This window comes from Gracilinanus agilis, chromosome 3 (genome assembly GCF_016433145.1).
Source record: "Gracilinanus agilis isolate LMUSP501 chromosome 3, AgileGrace, whole genome shotgun sequence".
Classification (NCBI taxonomy): Eukaryota; Metazoa; Chordata; class Mammalia; order Didelphimorphia; family Didelphidae; genus Gracilinanus; species Gracilinanus agilis.
In genome coordinates, this window is record NC_058132.1 from 615,736,120 (window position 1) to 615,759,014 (window position 22,895).

Below are 22,895 nucleotides of genomic sequence, written 5' to 3' on the forward strand. Positions count from 1 at the left end.
TGGGGGGTGGGGGGGGTGAAGGGGAAAGTAGGGGCATAAAGTATGTAAACAGATTAAAAACGAATATTAATAAATGTCTAATAAAAAAATAAAAATAAAAAAGACAATTTTCATGTATCACTTTCATTTCTTTCCCCCTTTTTTTCCTCTCCCACTCTTTTTCTTTAATTCTTTCAAGAATTGTTGGACTTACACTATTGTCTTCTAAGTTTATATTTTGATCTTCCCTGCTACCATAGTAGCTTTCTGTGGTCATTTTTCATTTTTGTTATTGTGGTTTGCTCATTTTCCCAGCCTATTTTTTGACTTTCAACTTTATAATTAAGTTAGGCTCTGCTTACCTCAGGGTAGGGAGGCACTACCTCAAGCTTTAGGCTTTTTTTTGGCTGGGGGGGGAGGGGCTGCTTTTTTCAGTACTAGTTCTGAAAACTTTTGCAAGTTTTTGGTGCTTCCAAGATGATGTGATCCAGGGAGTGATATGATTGATGACTCTTCTGATCTGTGCGTTGTTCTGAAGGGCTCCAGCTCCTTTGCAACTGCCTGTGCTAGCACTCTTCTCTACTTTGGTACTCTGAGCTGGTACCAGAGCTCCTGATCCCTACAACTCTTCTCTACCCTAAAACTATGTATGAGCAATAGAATTGCCATCCAGTGCCAGCAAAGGGTCTTCTCTTTTTGATCAGTTGACTGACCCCTAAACTATTTCTGGCCTGTTAACTTCTGAAGCTGTTGCTGCTGTGGCCACTGGTGCTGCCACTGAGTGTGTAGTCTCTGGATAGATACCTACCAGACCTCCAGGCTGGTTCAGAGACTTTTCCTGTCTACTGCTAAGATTTTCTTAGGTTGGAAAAATATCTCAAACTGAATTTTTGTTGATGATGTTGCTCCAAAATTTGATTTGAGGCTTTATTTTAATGTTGTTTGGAAGGGAATGCTGGGAGAATTCAGCTGGGTGACTGCCTCTAATCCACCATCTACCAGCAACATTGGAAATCTGTTATCCTTGAAGGATGCAGATGAATACCAGGGAGTCTGATCTGTTGTTATCTTTGCAGTTTTTGACTGCTCCATCTTAAAAAAAAAAAAAAAAGATCTATCAATCCTCCTTCAAGGTCTTAGGTAGCTAAGGAGGTTAAGACCCTGTTTACGGGCAACTTTACATTTTGCTAATAAATCAATTGTGCTTGAAGTTTTGTGTCTGTTTACCTTACTTTCAATTGTAACAATTCCTTGGCATTCAGGTCAATTTTTTAAATTAAAATCCAAATACACCTGGAAAGTTTAATAGAAGTTAGTTATTAGCCCCTTATGATTTATATGAGGACTGAAGTGAAAGGAAACTTGTATACTAAGTTTTTAAATTAAATACCAAAGGCTATAGGAATGAATTCCAAAGAGAGGTAGATCAATGGGGGCCTAAATTCTAGAAATCACCTCCTGAGTTCATAGTAATATTTTTGTCAAAAAAAGTCTTTGTTAGTTGTGACCTTGGAAGCAAGTTAATAGGCAACTAGACTATCAGGAACAGAGAGTGCTCATCAAATAAAGTCCTCCCTTTGAGACTAAATTGTCATTTTATAACAGCATAAGTTTTAAATCTAGAAAGGACCCTAAAGACTATATAGTATACTCCCTCCACTCTTAAAATAATTTTTTTCAATTATCAATAATTTACTCTCTTGCCTTCCACCTTTACCCCACACTGGGGGGAAAAAAGAAAAGGAAAATCCTTGCAAAAAGTAAGCATATCCTAGAAAAAAAATCTCATGTTGGCCATATCCAAAAATGTGCCTCAAGCTTTACATTAGACCAATGATGGAGAACCTATGACATGGGTGCCAAAGATGGCCCAAGAGCACTCTCTATGGGCACACATCTGTCCTTCCCCCACCCCCCCAGAGTTATTTACTAGAAAGGAAGAGGGACTTGGGTGGAGCTGCTCCACTCCCCCTCTCCACTCGGGCTGAGGGCATTCCTCACTTCACCTACCCCTCTGCCCAGTGGCCCAATGGAGGCACTTTCTTCCTCCCTTGTCTCCAGTAAGGGCTGGGGAGGGCAGAGCACAAGGTCTGGGGAGGGGGGCAGGCAGAGCACTTAGTCTGGGGGTGGGGTGGCAGTGGGCCCAACACACCATATCTAAAAGATTAACTTTCACTGCATTAGACCATCACTTCTCTGTCAGGAGGTAGGTAGCATATTTCATCATTAGATTGCCCAAACTGCCTATCTTTACAGTGTTATTATTGATTTATAAATGGTTCTCCTGTTTCTGCTCAGTTTACTCTGCATCAGTTCTTATAAGTCTTCCCAGGTTTCTTAGAAACTATCTTTTCATTTCTTACAACATAATAATATTCCATTACATTCACATACCATACTTTATTCAGCCATTCCCCAAATAATGGACATTCCGGTAAGGTTCCTTTTTTTTTTTTTTTTTTTTTTTTTTTTTGGCCATCAGGAACAGAGCCCTTATAAATATTTTTGTACCTATAGGAACTTTTCTTCTTTCTTTGTTCTCTAGCAGCATAGGCTTAGTAGTGGCCTTGCCAAGTCAAACAGTTTATTAACTCTTTAGATGTCATTTCAGGATTGCTCCCCTAACCTCCCTATATTAGATGAGGAAAGTGAAGCATAAAACCCCGAGTCACATGGATTGTCGCACAAGGTATTAAGCAGAACTTGGATTTGAACTCAAATCTTTTGACTTGTCAGCTGCACAAGGCTGACTCGATTTCAGTCAACATGGAGCTCTGTTTTCTACTCAGCCTTCCATCCTGTCCCCCAGAGTATTTGTCGACTAATTCCTAGGAAGAGTAGGGTTCTCCATCCTTTCGAAGCTGACACAGAAAGAGCTTGCCAACGGAGTGTCAGGGCCAGGAGGGCGAGGAGGTGCTGGGCCAGGAAGCAGACTGAGGGGAAGTATTGTATCTTTACTTCTAGCGGTGGAGAGTCTCTTGCTGTCCTAGATCCGAGGACGCCGAGGGTCTGGGTTAGAAAAGACTCCCTCCTGACTTTGAGCGTTGGGTAAGGAAAAACGATGAGAGGTGTGGGGCGGGAGCCGTAAGGAATTGTTGTGACTAGAGAAGGAGCTAAATCTGACTCAACACAAAATCAGGCGCGGGGCCCTCTGCCCCTTTCTTGCTCTACCTCCCGGGATCCCCGTGAGAGGCTCCTTAGACACTTCCTCCACAAGTCACCCCCCTCATCTCTCTGCCCTTCCTACCCAGGGAGGTAGACGCCAAGCAGCATCTCCCGATGCGCCTCCAAAGTGAGGAGAGGTCGTCACGCTCAGTGCCAGGTTCCTTCAGAAGCTGTCAGGAAGATCCCGAGGTGCGGAGTTAGGAAAGATTCCGCTTACGTTGTTTGGGATGGGAACGGGAGGCATCTCGGCTATCTGGGAACAAAAACAATGTGTCTTTTTTTCCCCGGGACTCCGCCCCTCGCCCTGGTCTTTTAGGCTCCGCCTGGGAGTCTGGTCCAGGTTCTTACAACTGCTGCTTACAACTGGAGGCCACTGTCCGGCATGCAGAATCTTGGGTCTCTGGCGATGCGGGGTCGCTTGGCGCAGCTGTTGGCGCCTCTGCGAATGGTCCCGCCGCGTTGTCCTCTCGGGGCGAGGGCCAAGGCTGTGGATCCCACTGCTCTCTCCCCAGAGCTGGCTGAGGCTCCCAGAGCTGTAACCTCTACCGCGGGGCCTGGGGCCCGGCAGCTGCGCAGTCTGGACGAACTTCCAGGGCCTGGCCGGCTGCGCGTTCTTTTCCAACTGTTGGTGCAAGGCTACGTCTTGCACTTGCACGAGCAGCAGGTACCCGGGGGAGAGGGTGGGCGCGCGCTCCTGGGCTGGCCTTCGCTTTGCCGGAGGGGGCGGCTTGGAGTGAGAAAGGGATTCGGGGGAGCACGGCACCTAGAGGGCCCTGGAGGGCTCCTGGGACTCCTGGGCTGGAAGGGGTCTCAGAGCCATCGAGGAAACTGAGCCCCGAAGTCGCCCAGGAATTGGGTAGGTCCGCGCTCGGAGATGACTTCCCAGTGCTCAGCCGGGGAGAATTACTAAAGGGAGAGAAAGGAAGGAAGGAGAAAGAGAAAGATTCTGAGAAGTAAAGATTAGTGAGGGGGAAGGGCCGAAAGTGAAAATGAATGTAGGAGACTACAAAGAATATGATTCAGTTCTGGGGCCAAACGGGGGGAGGGGGGGGGAGGCATTTGCCTCAGCCGTAGGCATGAATCCACAGAAAGATTTGTTTTCATACATCCATGTATATATATCCATATGCATCCGGACTACATACATGCATGTGTGACTGCATTTCATAGGCTTATAGACACATAAAGGAAAATAACTTTCTGGAAGATTGTATTCACACGCATATATGCAAACACATACATGCTTACAAATACATACAATCACACACGTACACACATGCACTTGGGTGGTGAAGTGGATAGAGCATTGGGTCTGGAGTCAGGAAGATCTGAGTTCAAATATAGCCTTAGATACTCAGGCTAGCTGTGTGACCCTGGGCAAGTCACTTAACCCTGTTTGCCTCAGTTTCCTCATCTATAAAATGAGCTGGAGAAGGAAATGGCAAAGCACTTCAGTATCTTTGTTAAGAAAACCCCAGGGTGCAGCTGGGTAGCTCAGTGGATTGAGAGTCAGGCCTAGAGATGGGAGATGCTGGGTTCAAATCTGGACTCACACTTCCCAGCTGTGTGACCCTGGGCAAGTCACTTGACCCCCATTGCCTACCCTTACCATTCTTCTGCCTTGGAGCCAATACACAGTATTGACTCCAAGATGGAAGGTGAGGATTTAAAAAAAAAAAAAAGAAAAGAAAACCCCAAAGGCTGTCATGAAGAGACAACTGAAAAACAACTGAATAACAACCTACAGAGATGTTCTAAAGGAGTGAAAAGTGGCAGAAGACAGACAACATAGTGCTTTAATTATTAATCAAATATCAGGTATATTTTGAGTTTATACCACCATGAAGTTGAGCCAAGGATGGGATATTGATTCCTTAGAGACAAGCCATTTGAGAATCTGAAAAACTCAACCTGTCATTAAAAAAATGTGTTTACTTTCTTTTCCCTTTGCAATTCTTTCCCTCCTACTTCTCCTTTCCAGAAAGAAGGTGAGAAAACAGAAACTCTTTACAAATATGTAGTCAGTTGAACCAAATTCTCACATTAGCCTTGTCCAAAAAAAGCAAAGAAAAGAAGCTTTTCTTTCCCTATGATCCCAATGATCCCTAGAGTCCATTAGTTCTCTTTCTGGTGCTGCTTATCATGTTTTATCATGAGATCTTTGGATTTGAGTCTATCTGGCATTTCAACAATCATTTGCTATGTACTAAATTGAATGTTTAGCCATGGGAGACATATACATATTTAGATAAGTGGAGGAGACTTACCTCATCCAGTTTACAACAGTGAGGGAAAATACACATACAAAGAGCTATAATCAAAGTAATAAATTATTATTACATTACAAATATAGATTGGGGCATTTAGGTGGTTCAGTAGATAGAGCACCAGGCCTGGAGTCAAAAGCACCTGGGTTCAAATATGACCTCAGACATAGCCTAGCTATGTGACCCTGGGCAAGTCACTTTACCCCATTTGCCTAGCCTTTGCCCTTCTAACTTAGAATTGTTAATAAGACAGAAAGCAAAGAAAAGGAAGAAAGGAAGGAAGGAAGAAAGAAAGAAGGAAAGAAAGGAGGGAAGGAGGAAAGAAAGAAGGAAAGAAAGGAGGGAAGGAGGAAAGAAAGAAGGAAAGAGGAAGGAAGGAAAAGACAGAAAGAAAGAGGGAGGGAGGGAGGGAAGAAGGAAGAGAGGGAAGAAAGAAATAAAGAAAGGAAGAAAAAGAGTGAGAGAGGGAGGGAAGGAGAAAAAGAAGGAAGAAGGAAGGAAGGATGCCCTGAACTTGGATTCAAAAGAATCTTCTGATCTTTTTTTTTAACTTTTATTTATTTACTTTTATTTTGAATATTTCCCCTAGTTACATGTTTCATGTTTTTTTCCCTCTTCTCCCAAACCCCCCTAACCTCCCTTAGCCCACACACAATTCCACTGGGTTTTACATGTATTATTGATTGAGACCTAATTCCATATTATTGATAGTTGGACTAGAGTTATCGTTTAGTGTCTTCATCCCCAATAATATCCCCATCAACCCATGTGTTCAAGCAATTGTTTTTCTTCTGTGTTTCTCCTCCCATGGTTCTTCCTCTGAATGTGGATAGCATTCTTTCTCATAAGTCCCTCAGCCTTGTCCTGTATCCTTGCATTGCTGCTAGTAGAGAAGTCTGTTATGTTCAATTGTACCACAGTGTATCAGTCTCTGTGCACAATGTTCTCCTGGATCTGCTCCTTTCATTCTGCCTCAATTCCTGGAGGTTGTTCCAGTTCACGTGGAGCTCCTCCAGTTCTTTAGAATCTTCTGATCCTGAGTAAATCACTGTATATGGCCCAGTGTCCTCATCTATAAAATGACAGAAGATACTTACACTTTTCTTTGTTGTAAAGACAGTGCTATGTAAATAGGAATTGTTATTAGAATAGTGGTGTCTAAGATGAATCATAGAGGGGAGAGAGAGGCCAGAAAGAGGGAGGCTAAGCTGGGAGGCTATTGAGGGCTGATCCAAAGTCTTGGGAGATAAAAGCCTGGATTAGTGTTGATGATAGTGGAACCTAAGAAGAAAAACACAATTTGGAAAACTACTGCAGGAGAATTGGCAGGAATTGGTAATAGATTAAATCTGGGTTATTTGAGGACATTGTATCACTTAGGATAACACCCAGGTCCCAACTGGGAGGTTCTCCCTGTTCCTCCCCTTCAGTTATTTACATTTTTATATGTCCTATAAACAGTGGTATGCTAAGCAATATTAAACTATCAGCTCTCCAAAAAAATCTACATGACACATTTTTAAGTTTAATTATTAACATTTTCTCCATCACTTTATTAACTTTAGACAAGCAATGAAATAATAAACCAAGCCCTGATTTGTAGCACTTGCCAATTTCTAAGGGGCAAATGCTCATGTGGAAAATTTAACAATCAGCTCAGAGACTTGGGTACAATACACCCCTGCCTTTATCTATCTAAGGGGGTACTGTTAGTACAAAATTCTTTCCTCCAGCCCCAAAGCCAAGGATACACACACACACACACACACACACACACACACACACACACACACACACTCGAACACAAAAACAAGTAGAATTAGAAATGGTCCTGGACCCTGCTTGGGGAAGCAGGGATCATGATTGTGTCTTCTCATATTTTGCCTTCCCTCAGGGCACCTACCCCCTTTTGGGTCTGCTCTGTTATACTTTCCCCAACTTGCCTCTGTACAGTTCTTATTTTTCAATAATTACAAGGCCCTTGGCTCTTGAGCCACTGAGTGAAAAGCCATCCCCTTACTTTCTCCCTGCAGAACTAACCGCCTGAGCCCTGAGAAACCCAAGTCCCTTAAATCCTCATCTGCTCCATTTAACTCCCAGAAATGTGAGAGGCGTAATGAATGCCTGAAGTATGGTGGCAAACAGGAGATCAGATCCTGGATTGCGGATTAGTCCTACTGAGAGATTTTCCTCAAGCAGAGGTATAGTTGGAAATCTTTGCATGGGATAGAGTGTAAGATCTGGGAGTTAGCAAAGCAATTTCTCACAGAATTTCAGGATGTAGCATTTGCTGATTTCTGAAGGGGAAATGCTCACGTGGAAAATTTAACAATTGGCTCAGAGAGACAGTTCTAGACTTCGGCAAGAACACCAGCTTCCTACAATAATAATAATAATAATAACAAAATAGCAAGGTTAGGATTTAGTAAGTATAGGAACCTAATTTCATAACCTGCCACTGTTACCTTTGTACCTTTAGAGAAGGCACAACCCCGCTGGGTCTGTTCCTTTATCTACTGAACTTAACAGCTTCAACTGCCTCTGGGTAGTTGTTGTAAGAATTGATTTACTTCAATAAATATTTAATTTTTCAAGAGGGCATTGAGGTAGCACAGCAGATAGGATGCCGGGTCTGGAGTTGGGAGAATCTGGGTTCAAATATGTCCTAGATACTTTCTAGCTGTATGACCCTTGGCAAGTCCCTTAATCCCAATTGTCTAGCCCTTGCAGTTGTTACTTACAGCTGTTACTAAGACAGAAGGTAAGGTTTCTTTCCCCCCAAACCCTTACCTTCTGTCTTAGAATCAAAGCAAAATATTGGTTCCAAAGCAGAAGAGCAAGGCATTTGAAAGAAGAAGAAGGGCTAGGCATTTGGGGTCAAGTGACCTGCCCAGGGTCACACAGTTAGGAAGTATCTGAGGCTAGATTTGAACCTAGGACTTTACTTTCCATTTCCAGACCTGGCTCTCTATCCACTTAGCCACTTAGATGTTCCAGAAAGTAAAGGTTTTAAAACTTAACTGCTTCAACTGCCACACACACACACACACACACACACACACACACACACACACACACACATGCTATGTTCTCTACTGAAGATACAAAAATGAAAATTGCCATTTTCCTTGCCCTCAAGATATTTACAATCTAGAAGCAGGGATGAAATCTATTTATTTAATTATTAAATTTATATTTATTAATTTAATTTATTTAAGAATATATGTATGTGTATATGGGAATGTATATGTATATAAATGTGTAGGGCACCAAGCTAGGCATTGAGGACATGAACACAACATAGTCCTGACCTGCTAAGATATTCCACTTGGGACTGGATGGAGGAGATAACTTAGAGAGAAAACTCTCCATAGATATATGCAGGATCTGGAGGAATGGGCACAAAGAAGTGATGCAGACCAAGTACTCTAGAAAATTCTAGGTAAAAAAGAGAAAATTTTAGTTGTAAAAAGGAAAAAAAAGAAAAAAATTGTAGGTAAAAAGGAAGAATCAAAGAAGGCAATTCATGAGAAGAGGATGCTTGGATTCACCTATGAAGGAAGATAAGGGATATGCAAAGAGGAAATGAAGAGGGAGGGCTTGGCATGGCAGACAGCACGGAGGATAAGAGTAGCAAGTCAAACTGGGAGGAAACCCTCTTTTCCTCCTTCTTGTAAAACTTAGTCTCTTCAAAAGTAAGTAAGTCACAAACAGCAGTCATCCTGTCAAGCAATGCTTCTGCCAACACTTATATAATTTATGAAGATTTTGCTTGTTTGGAAGATCAACCAACCAAACATTTGTTAATCATTGACTATGTACCATTCACTTTGAGGCACTGAGGACACATGTGCAAAGGGTGAAATAATCCTTTACAGTGCCAGGAACTGTGCTAAGAAGTCCTGAGAGAACAAATATAAATTAAAAGATGGTAGTGACCATCAAAGAGTTTTCATTCCAGTGAGGGAAAAGACTTGGAAGAAGGGCACTCTAAGTAGGGGAAGGAAGGATACTCCCATGAATACAAAGGGAGAAGTCCAGAGAGAAAAGTCAGAATGGATGACCCTGATGGTTCCTGAAATGGTGGTCTCAGGGAGGAACTCCCCAGTTAGAGGAGGGGACTGGAGAAGTGAAGGCATCTTCACATGAGAAGGGTGAGAAGGCTTCTGGGATGGAAGTAGTGTTTATGTTTTATCCTAGAGGTAATAGGGAGAGGAATGAATTGGCTATGTCTAGGCTTAGGAAAACAGATGGACGGCCAGGATGGAGATCTGAGACAAGAACATTAAGTAGAAGGTGGTTGCAAGTGTCTGAGTAAGAGGAGATGGATGCTAGCCTGATTAGAGAGAAGGGATCAGACAGGAAAGATGTAGAGCTAGAAAGGGCAAGACTTGGGTAACTGATTGGATTTGGTGAGAGAGGGTGAGGAGCTGAGGTTATAGAATTAGGAGACCAGAAGGATGCCATTCTCTTCAGCAGATAGGGAAGTCTGTAATCAGGGAGGATTCCAAGGAGAAAATGATTCTGTTTTGGGTATGTCTCCAAGACCTTTAGTTTGAAATGCCTGGCTGGCAATGTGGGGCTGAAGTTCAAGAAACAAACTAGAGCTGGATATATAGATCTGTGACTCATAGCCATAAAGACGATAATTAAATCAATGAAAGCTAATGAAGTCACCAAGAGAGCATGCAGAGAAGGGAAGGGGACTTAGGACAGAGCCTTCATGAACACTTGAAATTAGGGTGCATAATGTGGGGAAGATGAACCAGGGAAGGAATGGAGAAGGAACACTTAGATTGGGAGAAGGAGAACCAGGAAAGTAGGGTCACAAAAACTCAGAGAGGGGCCAGCTGAGTGGATTGAGAGCTAGGCCTAGAGATGGGAGGCCCTAGGTTCAAATGTGGCGTCAGACACTTCCTAGCTGTGTGACCCTGGGTAAGTCACTTATCTCCCATAGCCTAGCACTTACCACTCTTCTGCCTGGGAACCAATACATAGGATTGATTCCAAGGCAGAAGGTAAGAGTTTGAAAAAAAAAAAACTCAGAGAGAGGGGCCACCTAGGTGGCACAGTGGACTGAGAGCCAGGCCTAGAGATGGAAGGTCCTGGGTTTGAATCTGGCCTCAGACATTTCCTAGCTGTGTGATCCTGGGCAAGTCACTTAACTCCCATTGCCTAGCTCTTTCTTCTCTTCTGCCTTGGAACCAATACACAGTAATGATTGTAAGATGAATGGCAAGGGTTTAAAAAAAAAAAAGAAAAGAAAAAGGGGAGGGAGATAAGATGATGGTTTGAGGGGAGGGTCTAGTGAAGATTTTTAGGGATGGGAAACACTTGGGAATGTTCAAAGGCAGTGAAAAAAAAGCCAGTAAACTGGGAGGGGTTGAAGATTATAGAAAGGGAGAGGAGATGATTGAGGTTGCAATCTGCTAAAAAAGATGAGAGGGATGGGTTCAAAGGCACAAGGGAAGAGAGTGATCTTGGCAAGGAGAAAGGCCTCTTTATTGTTGGAAAATGAGAGAAGGGAGGATAAAGTAGAGAGGTTTGACGTAAAGAGAAAGGGAACAGAGTGAGGTCACATTGAATGGTCTCACTTTTCTCAGTAAAGTAAGAACTGAGGTTCTTAACTCATCTCCCTGCCATCCCAGAGGATTTTATAATTTAATTGTTGTATTATTATCATTGTTGTTAACTTCATTGGTGAGTACTCCATCTGTCTGGATCATAGAATATGATCTCCCCATGACTCAGTAGATCATCTCTTGAATTGCTGTGGCCAGAAAAAAAGAATTTACCACCTGTTGGTCCAGATTCTGGTAACAAGCCCGTCTAACCCTGGCCACTTTAATCCTCTGACAATCAGACACACAATTCACTATTCGGTCATAGACAGCAGAGTTGGAAAGAGATTTAGAGATTGTCTAGTCTAACCCTAACATTTTATAATTGAGGAAACTGAGGCCCGTAGTGAGAAAGTGACATGTCCAAGATCACACAGGTAAGTGACAGAGCCAACATTGGCAATTAAGGTCTTCTGACTCTTAATCCTTTCCAGCTTGGAAAGTCTTTGCTTTAGTGACTCACCTTCCACACTCTTCACCTCCATGCCCCAATGAACAAATGAGGACTTAGTACAGGATTCTGAATATTCTTCTTAACTCAGTCTGTGATCTTCAATTCAGGAACACCTTTCTGTCCACACCTGCCCATTCTGTACAGCCATAATAATAATAATAATAATAATAATAATAATATTCCTGGCAAGTTTGTCACCGTCGTCTACCCAGTGTGCTGGAGGCCTTCCTGACATTGTGAGGGTGTCAGGGGAACTTTCTCGCTATCTACTTGCTGTCCTTCATTCTTGCCTTGTGACCAGCCCAACTTCTCTCTGTATACTTTTATAGATAATGCCTTTTACTCCTGTTCTTTGGAGTTCCTTCTTGGTTTCATGTTGTAGTCTGCTCACATTGCCTTTGGAGTGATACTTATTTTTATTTCTTCAATCTTGTTGCTGTATAGTAGCAGTATTAGAATGATAGTAGAAAACCCTGTTTTCCTCAGTGTCCTCCTCTGTATAGTGAGCTGGAGAAAGAAATGGCAAACTGCTCGAGTATCTTTGCCAAGAAAACCCTAAATGGGGTCACATAGAGTCAGATATGACTGAAATGACTGAATGACAAAAAATATCTATGTCTGTATCTGTTGCCATCTATCCATACATGCCTATGTATATATGTACATACATAGCTATTGGAAAACTTTAAAGGCTGTCCATCCAAATGCATGTTGAAATCTAGACAATAGAAATTGTTCATCTATTTGATCTTTTCTTTGTGGCTCGATAGGTCAAGCTCCTTTGAGTGATTTAAGCTTTCTTTCAGCAGGCTTTGATGTAATTGGCACAATGTCATTTATTTTAAAAAAAGGAGCATCTGGAGGAGGGTCTACCAGTTTATTATAATAATTATTAATCTTTTTATTTTGTAATGTAAGGGACTAGCTTAGAGCAGGAGAGGAGTGGAGGATGGAATTAGGCCAGCCCAAGAGACTTTGGGCTAGATTACAGGGTGTGGATGTAAGAGGGATCCTGCACCCAAACTGGCAGAGAGATAGGTGAAACTCTCCCTCACCAGCAAAGCCAAGCCCCTTTAAGCTCAGGATTCTATGGTCCTGTCCAGAGAAAGGAAGTAATCCTATTGGTGAAATGATGGGGTCAAACAGGAAGGAGAAATGGCACTTCTTGGACCCAATAGCTTAATGGAATTGGTAGCTGTAGCCTTCAGAATGTTCAGACTTGAACTTGAACTCTTACTTGGCCTGTGTTGAAGGTAAGGCAATGACTTCAAGTTCTTAGGCTTAAAGGTTTAAGGGATTTATTTGGTGATAACTGAAATGGGTTTGGAAAGAGGGTAAGGTAATCTAAGGTCTTAAGTCAGCTAACTAGTCTTGAAACACTGAAAGGTCTTATGGAGCGGAGAATAAGAATGCCTTGTGGGCAGACTTAACTCTGATAATACTTGGCTGATGACCCAGGACTCACAAGCCCTGGGCCAGAAGGTGATGTTTAGTTGGTTGTAATATATTCTTGTGCTCTAAGAGATTGTTGGGTTTGCCAATGAGTTGTTGATACTTGGCTAGCAATGGTAGATGAGCCTACCTGCTTAAGAAATCTAAACCCACGTTCCTCCTCCCTCCTCCCAGAGTCCAACCCCCAAAGAAGTAAAAGGAGAAGTCAAGTCAAGGGTGTGGGACCCTTCTTATATACCCACACTTCAACTCTCAAGCCTGGCACCAGCCCCTGTCTCATGCCAGGTTCTGTGTTTTAACTGGGCAACTGCTAGCTTGCACCCATGAAAACATGGCTGCAAGATTTACACACTACAATTTCTAAAACTAAAAAAAGGCTTAGTTATAAGACTTAGCACACAAGTAGTAACCAAGAGGAAAAATGCCAGGAAAGTAAGTATGAGTAATCGCAGCTGTTTCTAGTTGTCTTACTCTGGGGTTTCCCCTCTTCATTTATACCAGCTATGTGAGCCTTACAAAATATGGATTTTTCCATGACTACTGTCACTAACACTATTCCTGATCTTTTGGGACTTCTTCGGGCAGTCTTCCGGATCTTCTGCCTCTCCTGGATTTCTCTTCAGTCATGTCTGACTCTTTGTGAGCTCATGGACTTATCCAAAGGATTTTCCTGGCAAAGCTACTGGAGTGGTTTGCCATTTCCTTCTTCAGTGAGCCTCCATTCTACAGATGAGGGAATTGAGGAAAATAGAGGTTAAATGACTTGCCCAGGGTCACACAGTAAGTGTTCAAATCTAAGGCCAGGTTTGAATTCAGACCTTCCTGACTCCAGGCCTAGTGCTTTATCCATTGTACCACCTAGCTGCCCCTAATCTCTTGGATTAGGTGTATGCAAATCCATTTTTTCATTACTTCAGGTAAGACAGAGTTGGCTTTCTCCAAAAGTAAATTGTGGAGAAAAAAAGCCTCATGATCTTAGTTATTAATTAGGATGACCTCCTAATTGTCCCATTTATATCCCATCCCTCCCCACTCTTATCCTCAATATGTGGCTTGCTTCCCCATAGAAGGAGGGAGTTTATCTTTTTTAATTTAGAATGTAAGCTCCTCTAGGATAACGACTGTCTTAATAAATGCTATTTTTCAGGCTTTCCTTGTTTCTCTCTGCCTCCACTAGAAGCTATCCCAGGCTCCTGTATGATTCAAATCAAAGCTATCAACACATTATTAAGCCATGAAGTCTTCCCTTATGGGCTCCTTTGAATCTTGGCTGTTTACATATACTGTAATTCCAATATACTATTTCCATCAATAATTATATCTTTGGCCTATGTATAGGTCTATAATTTAATAGGAAGAAAAGAGCAGGATAGGTTGTATTTGGGGGCTGCACAAGGCTTTTGAAGACACTTGGAAGCACAATGATATTCTTCTACACAAATATCCTTTTGGTGAGGCTATAGGCTTGGGAATCAGGACACTACCATCTCTAAAGAATCAAAATTGGCTACTCACAGGGCGATCGAAAGATCGGATAGACCTAAAGAGACTGAAGCATTTTATAAACATAAATCATGACGTTTGACTTGGCTGGGATGAGGTCATTCATAGCATTAGTGTAAGAAAGCTTAGTTCCTTGAGGAAACTTAACTATTTAGCACCTCTGATTTATGTAGGAATGTGGATTTTCCTGATGGGAGAGGAATTATAGAGAGCCAGCTCCCTATATGGTAGGGGTTCTGAGTGGCGTTTTGTGGCGTCGGATTGTCAAGACAGGAAAAAGAAAATGAGAACAACCAGACTAGTGGTTAGCCCATGCTGCTCCAATGCTATGGGATTTGGACTTTATTTTATACTGGTTTCAAACAAAGAACACAAAGAAAGAGTCACAGCTGTGAAGGGGTTACAAATCATACACAATCTATTAAAGTCTAAAAAGTAGATATATAGGTACAAGGACAAGGGCCAAATTCCAACCACCAATTAGTAGGGGTTAATTCTGGGAGCAGAAATATATTTCATGGAGATGTTTACTAATTGCGTTCTGCCTTGATTTACAGATCTGCACCTGGTCAGATAGTCTGGACTAAATTGTCTGTCTAGGTCTTATCTAAGTAATATATTTTTTAGGGTTCAGGCCTCTTAATTATCAGGGAGAGAAATTGTTAACTCAGTAGCTGCTGGTCTGATTAAGGACTCAAAGCTTTCCAATAAGAATATTGAGAAAGGTTGTTTTCCATGGTACTGCTCAATCATGGTTTTCTTGTTGCCTTTCTGACCACTCTTTTCCAACTTCCTTTACTGGATTATTATCTATATCCCATTCCCTAAACTTTTCCAAAATTTAAAGTTTAAATATCTCTAAAGATTCTGTGCTGGGTTCTCTTTCTCTTTAAACCTTCTTTCTTGGAGGTATCACTGACTCCCATGGGTTCAGTGTTCAGCTCTGGCCAGATAATTTCCAAATCTATATTTCCAGCCATAATTTCACTACCAAATCGTGGTACTGGATCTCTAATTACTTGCTAGACATTTTTACTGGGATGTGGTATAGGCATCTCAAACCCCAAGAGGCTAGAGTTTCTAGAGCCATTGCTCATGAGCTCTTATCCAGTGTGTTCCTCCTCATCAAACAGCCAGTAGAATTTTGTCAGCACATAGAAGAGAGTATTTGCTGAGAAGGTATAGTAACCACAGTAGTTCCTGTAACACATCCTCTCTAACCCAAGGACACACTGTCCCACTCCATACCAGGTTTCCTGGGGAGAATGTACTCAGCTACTTAAAGGAATTGCTGTAAAGCATTCCAGGAATAATCTGGGATATACTCTCACACAAATACACAAAGAATTTGTAGGAGGAAGAATAAGCATCTCCTTAAAGAACCATAGTAGTGAGATTCACATATAGAGGATTATCTCCTGACTATGATCCTAGGAAATACTTTTCTTCCTTAGCAGACTCCTTATGAAGTTATCCTTAGGTTTACTTACCTCTCTGCTAGGGGGAATCGATGCCTTTTAGTCCCTTTTGCTTTACCGCGAGGGCTCACAGTCTCTGAAGTTGCCGTCAGCTTTGAGGAAGTGTCTTTCTACCCTCTCAGCAGATCTTTTCTCTGTCATCAGCCACTACTGCTCTGACAAAATTTGCTATTGATTCTGCCGGTGGGATCTTTTATAGTTCTGCTGGATCTGCCAGTTTTACCAGTCTCCCGGGCACTTCCATCACTCAAGATCAGGAAAACAAAAATGAATACAAAAGAAATAGAGGCACCATATGCTCAGGATCCAAAGTGTCCTGATGTGGGCAGAAAAGCAGCCAGCTTCACTCTGCTAGGTCAGTGTGCAAGACAGCATTTGTCACTGGCAAAGATGCCAATGAAGAAAACTAGACACAATTTATTTATTTGAATATTTGGAAGAACACTCAGTTCTTGCTCAGTAAGTCATAGTTTATCAGTCTTTCCAGCTAATAAATAGAAGACTTTGTTCTCATGAAGTGCCAGTTGGCTCAGTTGCTCATGGCCATTAGTAGGCTTACCAAGCCTCCATGTTGGATTACAACATGGGCAGAGAATATCTGGGTATGTTCTGTATAATGTGTCTGAATGCGTTCTAAGGGCTAGTCTCCCTGTTATATTTAATTAATTGGAAAGGTATTAATTGCTTCTGGTTGGACCATGTTGTAAAAATGAAAAATAAATCCGAGGACGAAATTGTCTCAGCCACGCTGACATTTTATTGTAAAAAGTTGTAAATTATAAAATATCACGGCCCAAGTTCCAGCTCGGTCAAAGCCCCAAAGCCCATGTGTTAGCTGGTATATATAGACACATCACACAGACTTCCTCTAAAAGGGGGAGTGGTCTACTTAGGTAAAGAGTCTGTATTTGGGGGAAAAGCTTATGGGAAAATTTAAAAGCCTCCTGGCAGAAATTAGGTTTGGATCACCATTGCATACTACATACGTCAGCAAATTCAATGATATTTGGCCTAATAATAAAAGATGATATCTTAAAAGAATGAGGGAAGACAGAAGATCCCTTTCCTCCATTCATATCTGGGAGAATTCTCACCTAAACAAGGTGTAGGCATGATCGTAGAAGATAAAAACGACAGTTTTGATTATATAATATTGAAAAGGCATGGGATACTAAAGTATCTTTAAATTAAAAAGGGAAAAGAAAAGAAAAAGCTTCTGCACAAGCAAAATATGTACAATTGGGAAGCAATAGGGTAAATATTTACAACAAATTTTGCTGATAAAGGTATGATATAAAAGTTACATAAAGAATTGATGCAAACATTTAAGGACAAGAGCCATTCATTCAGTAGATAAATGGCCAAAAAAATATGAACAGGCAGTTCTCCAGTGAAGAAATACAAGTTATTAGTAATCATGTAAAATGCTATGGGGAAGCTGGGTGGCTCAGTGGATTGAGAGCCAGGGCTAGAGATGGAAGGTCCTAGGTTCCAATATGACCTCAGACACTTCCTAGCTGTGTGACCCTGGGCAAGTCACTTGACCCCCATTGCCTAGCCCTTACTGCTCTTCTGCCTTGGAGCCAGTACACAGTATTGATTGATAAGATGAAGGAATTAAAAATAAATAAATAAAATAAAAACACTACTACCTTTAGTACTGATCAAAATCCAAATGAAAATGAGAAATTCTATCTTGCAACCATGTGATTGGGAAAAATGATGAAAGAATGAAACAGTTATTGCTAAAGGAAGACATACGGCTAGTTGGTGCAGTGGGTGGAGCACTGGATCTTGAGTTGGGAAGATTTGAATTCAAACTTAGTTGCAGACATTTACTCTCCATATGACCTGGGAAAATCCTTTAATCTCTGCCTGTCTCAGTTTCCTCGTATGTACTATGATGCTAATTAATAGTGCTTACCTCCAAGGTTTATTGTGAGAATCAAATGAGATCATTGCAAAATGCTTTGCAAACCTTGAAGGGCCCTATAAATGTTAGCTATGAATTGGTTCAAATGGTTTGGAACTATTTCCCCAAAGTCACTAAATCACACTTAGAGTGAAATGATTACTACGGAGTCCAAGAATATGGACAGTAGCCCTTTTTGTTATAGCAAAGAACAGGAAACCAATGGGATGCCCATCAGTTGGGGGAATGACTGAATAAACTAGGGCATAGGAAGGTAATAGAATAGCACTGCATCATAAGAAATGGGGTCTATAGTGGACTCAGGGAACGAGAGAAAGAGTCACATGAAATAAACAAAGCCAAAAGAAAAAAATGGACACAAGTTGATATTTCTTCACTGGCTTATGATCTTCCTAGTTAGGAGTACCCATATCTAGCACCCACCCACTGCGGTGCTGACGTGAAAGCGGCCAGGATGGACTGGAAGAACCACTGATCTCAGAAATGGACCCAATTTAACACCATATAACAAAGGGCTCTCACCCTGACCTTCAATGTCCTTTTTTCATAAGATCCCACTTTATTTGTGTTTGCTGATTGCTTCTTCTTTCCTTTTTTTTTTTTTTTAATTTTTTTATTTAAAAAAAAAGAGCATTTGAGGGGGCAGCTAGGTGACTCTAGATTGAGAATCAGGTCTGGAGACAGGAGGTCCTGGGTTCAAATGTAGCCTCAGATACATCCTAGCTGTGTAACCCTGGGCAAGTCACTTAATTCCCAAGTGCCTAACCCTTGCTCTTCTATCTTAGAGCTATTACCATGACAAAAAGTAAGGGTTTAAAAAACAAAGACAAGAAAAATAAAGCATGTTGGATACACAGTTTTTTGATTTTTATTTCATAGTGCAACACTGTGTTATACTCTTAGTATTTGAGGATCATAGACTTAGACCTGAAATGGAACTTAGGTGACATCTAATTTGACACCACTATTATTTTGTAGATGAGGAAAATGGAGTCAACAGAGATTTCTTTACTCAAGGTGACAGAGGATGTAATTGGCAGAGCCAGAACTTGAACCAAGGATATCATCCGACTTTAGTTCCCAGTGATCTTGCCAATTTGCCATTTTGCTTCTTCTGCTGTCCTACACTATATTAATTCTTTTTAAAAAGTATATTTATGTATATACACATAATAGGCATATATGCTTAGCATAGTGCCTGGCTCATAATAAGTGTATGATAAATGTTTATTACCTGCACATGTGCATGCACACACACACACACACACAGAATCGTAGAAAGACAGAGAAAGAGAAAGGGAGCGAGAGATGCCTTTTTAAAAAATTGCTCCCTTGGAACAAAGAAAATCAGTTAAAATCAAATGCCAGGGACAGCTAGGTGACTCAGTGGACAGAGAGTCAGTTCTGGAGTCAAGAGGTCCTGGGTTCAAATCTGGCCTCAGACACTTTCTAGCTGTGTGACTCTGGGCAAGTCATCTAACCCCAGTTGCCCAGTTAGCTTTTTTTGGCTCTTCTGCCTTGGAACTGATACTTACTATTGATTCTAAGACAGATGGTAAGGATTACATAAAAACAAACAAACAAACAAAACCAGAAACAACTCAAGGGCAAAGCAGCCACGTCTGACTGTATAAGCAGCATTTTCTATCTCTAATCCCCTAAGAGGAGAGATGTCTTTCATCTTTGCTAGCCACAACCAAGATTTTCTTTTGCAATTGATATTAGTTCAGCTATCTGTTAGTGTCATTTTCCTTTGCATTTTTGTAGTCATTTGTGACCATTCAACCACAAAAGTGATTTTCTTACAGCGAAGTTCTGTCCATGCCACTGCTCTATTCAATAAATGCCAATGGCTCCCTATTACCTGTAGCATCAAATATAAAATCCTATATTTAGCTTAAATAAAACAACAACCCTTACCTTCTGTCTTAGAATGGATACTAAGTATCCATTCTAAGACAGAAGAGCAGTAAGGGTTAGGCATTAGAGGTTAAGTGACTTGCCCAGGGTCATACAACTAGGAATTGTCTGAGGACAGATTTGAACCCAGGACCTCCCCTCTTTAGGTCTGACCCTCTATCCACTGAGCTACTTACCTAACTGTCCTTACATTTGGCTTTTAAAGATCTTCATAACCTAGTGCCTTTATGTATTCCCAGTCTTCTTACACTTATTCCCCTACATGTATTTTTTTTAAACTCTTACCTTCCGTCTTGGAGCCAATACTGTGTATTGACTCCAAGGCAGAAGAGTGGTAAGGGTAGGCAATGGGGGTTAAGTGACTTGCCCAGGGTCACACGGCTGGGAAGTGTCTGAAGCTAGATTTGAATTCGGGACCTCCCGTCTCTAGGCTTGGCTCTCATCCACTGAGCTACCCAGCTGCCCCTCCTCCATGTATTTTTTGATTCAAGTATTCTACTAGCCCATAACACTCCATCTTCTGATTCTTATTTTTTTTTCATTTTAAATTAATTAATTAGTTTGTTACATTAAAATTCCCAGGTCGCTCCATCTCTTCTTCCCTTCCCCACACGAGAGGGCATCATTCGACAAAAAGATATATTTATATACAAATTGCTTACTTCTATTTGTCACTTCTTTCTCTAGAGTCGGATATTCCCAAGTTATTCTTCAAACAGTATTTCTGTTACTGTGTGCAATGTTCTCTCGGTTCTCTTGATTCTATGCTTTTCCACTGGCTTCCTACCATACCTCGTGGAATGCTTTTTCCTCAGCTCCGCTTCCAGCTTCCCGTGTTTCCTTCAAGCTTCAGCTTAAAATTCCACCTTCTGCAATAGAACTTTATTGGTTGTCCCCACTATTAGTGCCTTCTCTCTGATATTATCTTCCATTTACACCGTATATATTTTGTATGAAGTTATTTGCACAATGTTTCCCCTATTTAGAACATGAACTCATTAAGGACAGGAACTGCATTTTTGTCTTTCTTTTCAGCATCAAGGCTCACCATAGTGCCCTGACATGGTGAGTTGTCACCTTGTTGATTTGGGAGCAAGTCCATTTCGCTTTTGGATAACTCTAGTAGCAGCTAGGTGGTGCAGGGAATAGAGTGCTGGACCTGGAGTCAAGAAGACTCCTCTTCTCGAGTTCAGCTCCGGACTCAGACACTTACTAGCTATGTGAACCTGAGCAAGCCACTTAACCCTATATGCCTCAGTTTCCTCATCTGTAAAATGAGCTGGAGAAGGAAATGGTCAACTAACTACTCTAGTATCTCTGCCAAGAAAACCTGAGAAGGGGTCATAAAGAGTTAGACAACTGAGAAACGACTGAACACCAACAATAGATAGAAAGTTTTCCATGATATCAAGCCCAGATCTATCTTTTTGCAACTTTTACCCTAGACTGCTCCTCATTCTGCCCTCTGGTGCCAGGCGGAACAGATCTAATCCTTTCTCCAGGTTCCAGTCCTTCATGTATTTGAAGACAACTATCGAGGTCCCCTGAAGTCTTCTCTGCTCCAGACTGAATGTCTTTCATTCTTTCAAGCTGTTCTCCTCTGATATGATCTGAGGCCCTTCTCCATGTTCTTCTTTTGATGTTTTTCCATCATTCAGTGTGGACTGCAGAACTAAACTCAATGCTCTATATTTCATCTGACCAGGGCAGATAGATCTAGGATAGACACAATGAGGTTTGTTTTTTTTCCTTATCAGATATCAGACTATTGGTTTTTTTTTTAAACCCTTACTTCCATTTTGGAGTCAATACTGTGTATTGGCTCCAAGGCAGAAGAGTGGTAAGAGTAGGCAATGGGGGTCAAGTGACTTGCCCAGGGTCACACAGCTGGGAAGTGTCTGAGGTCAGATTTGAACCTAGGACCTCCTGTCTCTAGGCCTGGTTCTCAATCCACTGAGCTACCCAGCTGCCCCCTATTGATTCTTATTGAGCTTGCTATTCATTAGAACTCCAAATTTCTTTCAGGCAAATTAATGTCTTATGAAATATTTTCCATCTTGTACTTATTTGTGAAGTTAATTTTTGAATCCAAGTGAAAGTCTTTATATTTAGGCCTATTAAATTCCATCTTATTAGAATTGATATAATAACATTCTAGCCTTTTAAGATATTCTTGGATCCTGATTCTTTTGTTTAGAATATTACAAATACCACCTCGCTTTGGGTTGGATGAAAATTTGAGAAGCATTACATCTGTGTTTGTGAATATTCTTATCCCTATTTTGTGGCTGGGGAAATTGAGGCACAGACAAGAGAAGCAAACTTACTCAAAGTGATACTGCCACTGTCCTATCTACTATTCAAGTCTGAGTTTCCTGACTCCAGTGACAGTGATCTTTCTAATATATCACTGCAGGACCCCAGAAGCCTATATCTATATCTACATCCTGGAAATAGTTCTGTGTTCTGGATTACAGAGCTTTAGACCAAAGACTGGCAGAATCAATAGCTCTTCCGCCACATCTCCTCCAGGCACACTCTGGGAACTCTTCAAATGCTCATTTCTCACAAGGGCCACATCAGGATGGCTACCAGGTAGATCTGTCAATTCTGCTTAGGGCCTCTTTAGGGGGTGCCACAGTGTAAAGAGCACTCAGCCTGGAGTCACAGACACCTGAATTAAAGCCCATCCTTAGACATTCACTAACTGTGTGACCCTGGGCAACTTCTGCCTGCCTCAGTTTACTCATTCATGAAATAGGGATAATAATAATATCTACCTCCCAGGGCTGTTATGAAGATCAAATGAGATTAAAAAAATTATCTTAATTTTATTCCAGTGACAAATTTACACATAAATTTTCCAAGGTTACATGATTCATATTGTCTCCCCACCTTTTCCCTCCCCACTTCTGGAGTTGACAAGCAATTCCACTGGGTTATACAGGTATCATGAGATAATATTTGTAAAGCATCAAGCACTGTGCCTGGCATGTAAAAGGTGTTTAATAAATCCTTCCTTCCTCCCTCTCTTCCTCCCTTCCTTCCTTCCTCTCTTCCTTCTTACCTCCCTCCCTTCCTTCCTTCTTTCCTCCCTCCCTCTCTCCCTTCCTTCCTTCCTTC

At 41.5% G+C, this 22,895-nt stretch overlaps 1 protein-coding gene and 1 long non-coding RNA gene across 2 annotated transcripts in view; one reads left to right on the forward strand and one right to left on the reverse strand.

Annotated features, from left to right (window-relative positions):
- Window positions 1–646: 646 nt before the first annotated feature.
- Window positions 647–2,414, reverse strand: LOC123240151. The gene is made up of 2 exons (XR_006505762.1): window positions 2,374–2,414; window positions 647–1,071 (listed from the first exon to the last, which is right to left on the reverse strand). It is a non-coding gene; the product is annotated as an uncharacterized LOC123240151 (long non-coding RNA).
- Window positions 2,415–3,527: 1,113 nt separating this feature from the next.
- Window positions 3,528–22,895, forward strand: part of LOC123242736 (sterol 26-hydroxylase, mitochondrial) — a 31,344-nt gene continuing 11,976 nt past the window's right edge. The window contains exon 1 of the mRNA XM_044670754.1: window positions 3,528–3,808. Coding sequence (XP_044526689.1) covers window positions 3,551–3,808 — 258 coding nt within the window. The 5' untranslated portion in view covers window positions 3,528–3,550. The remainder of the gene's footprint in view (window positions 3,809–22,895) is intronic.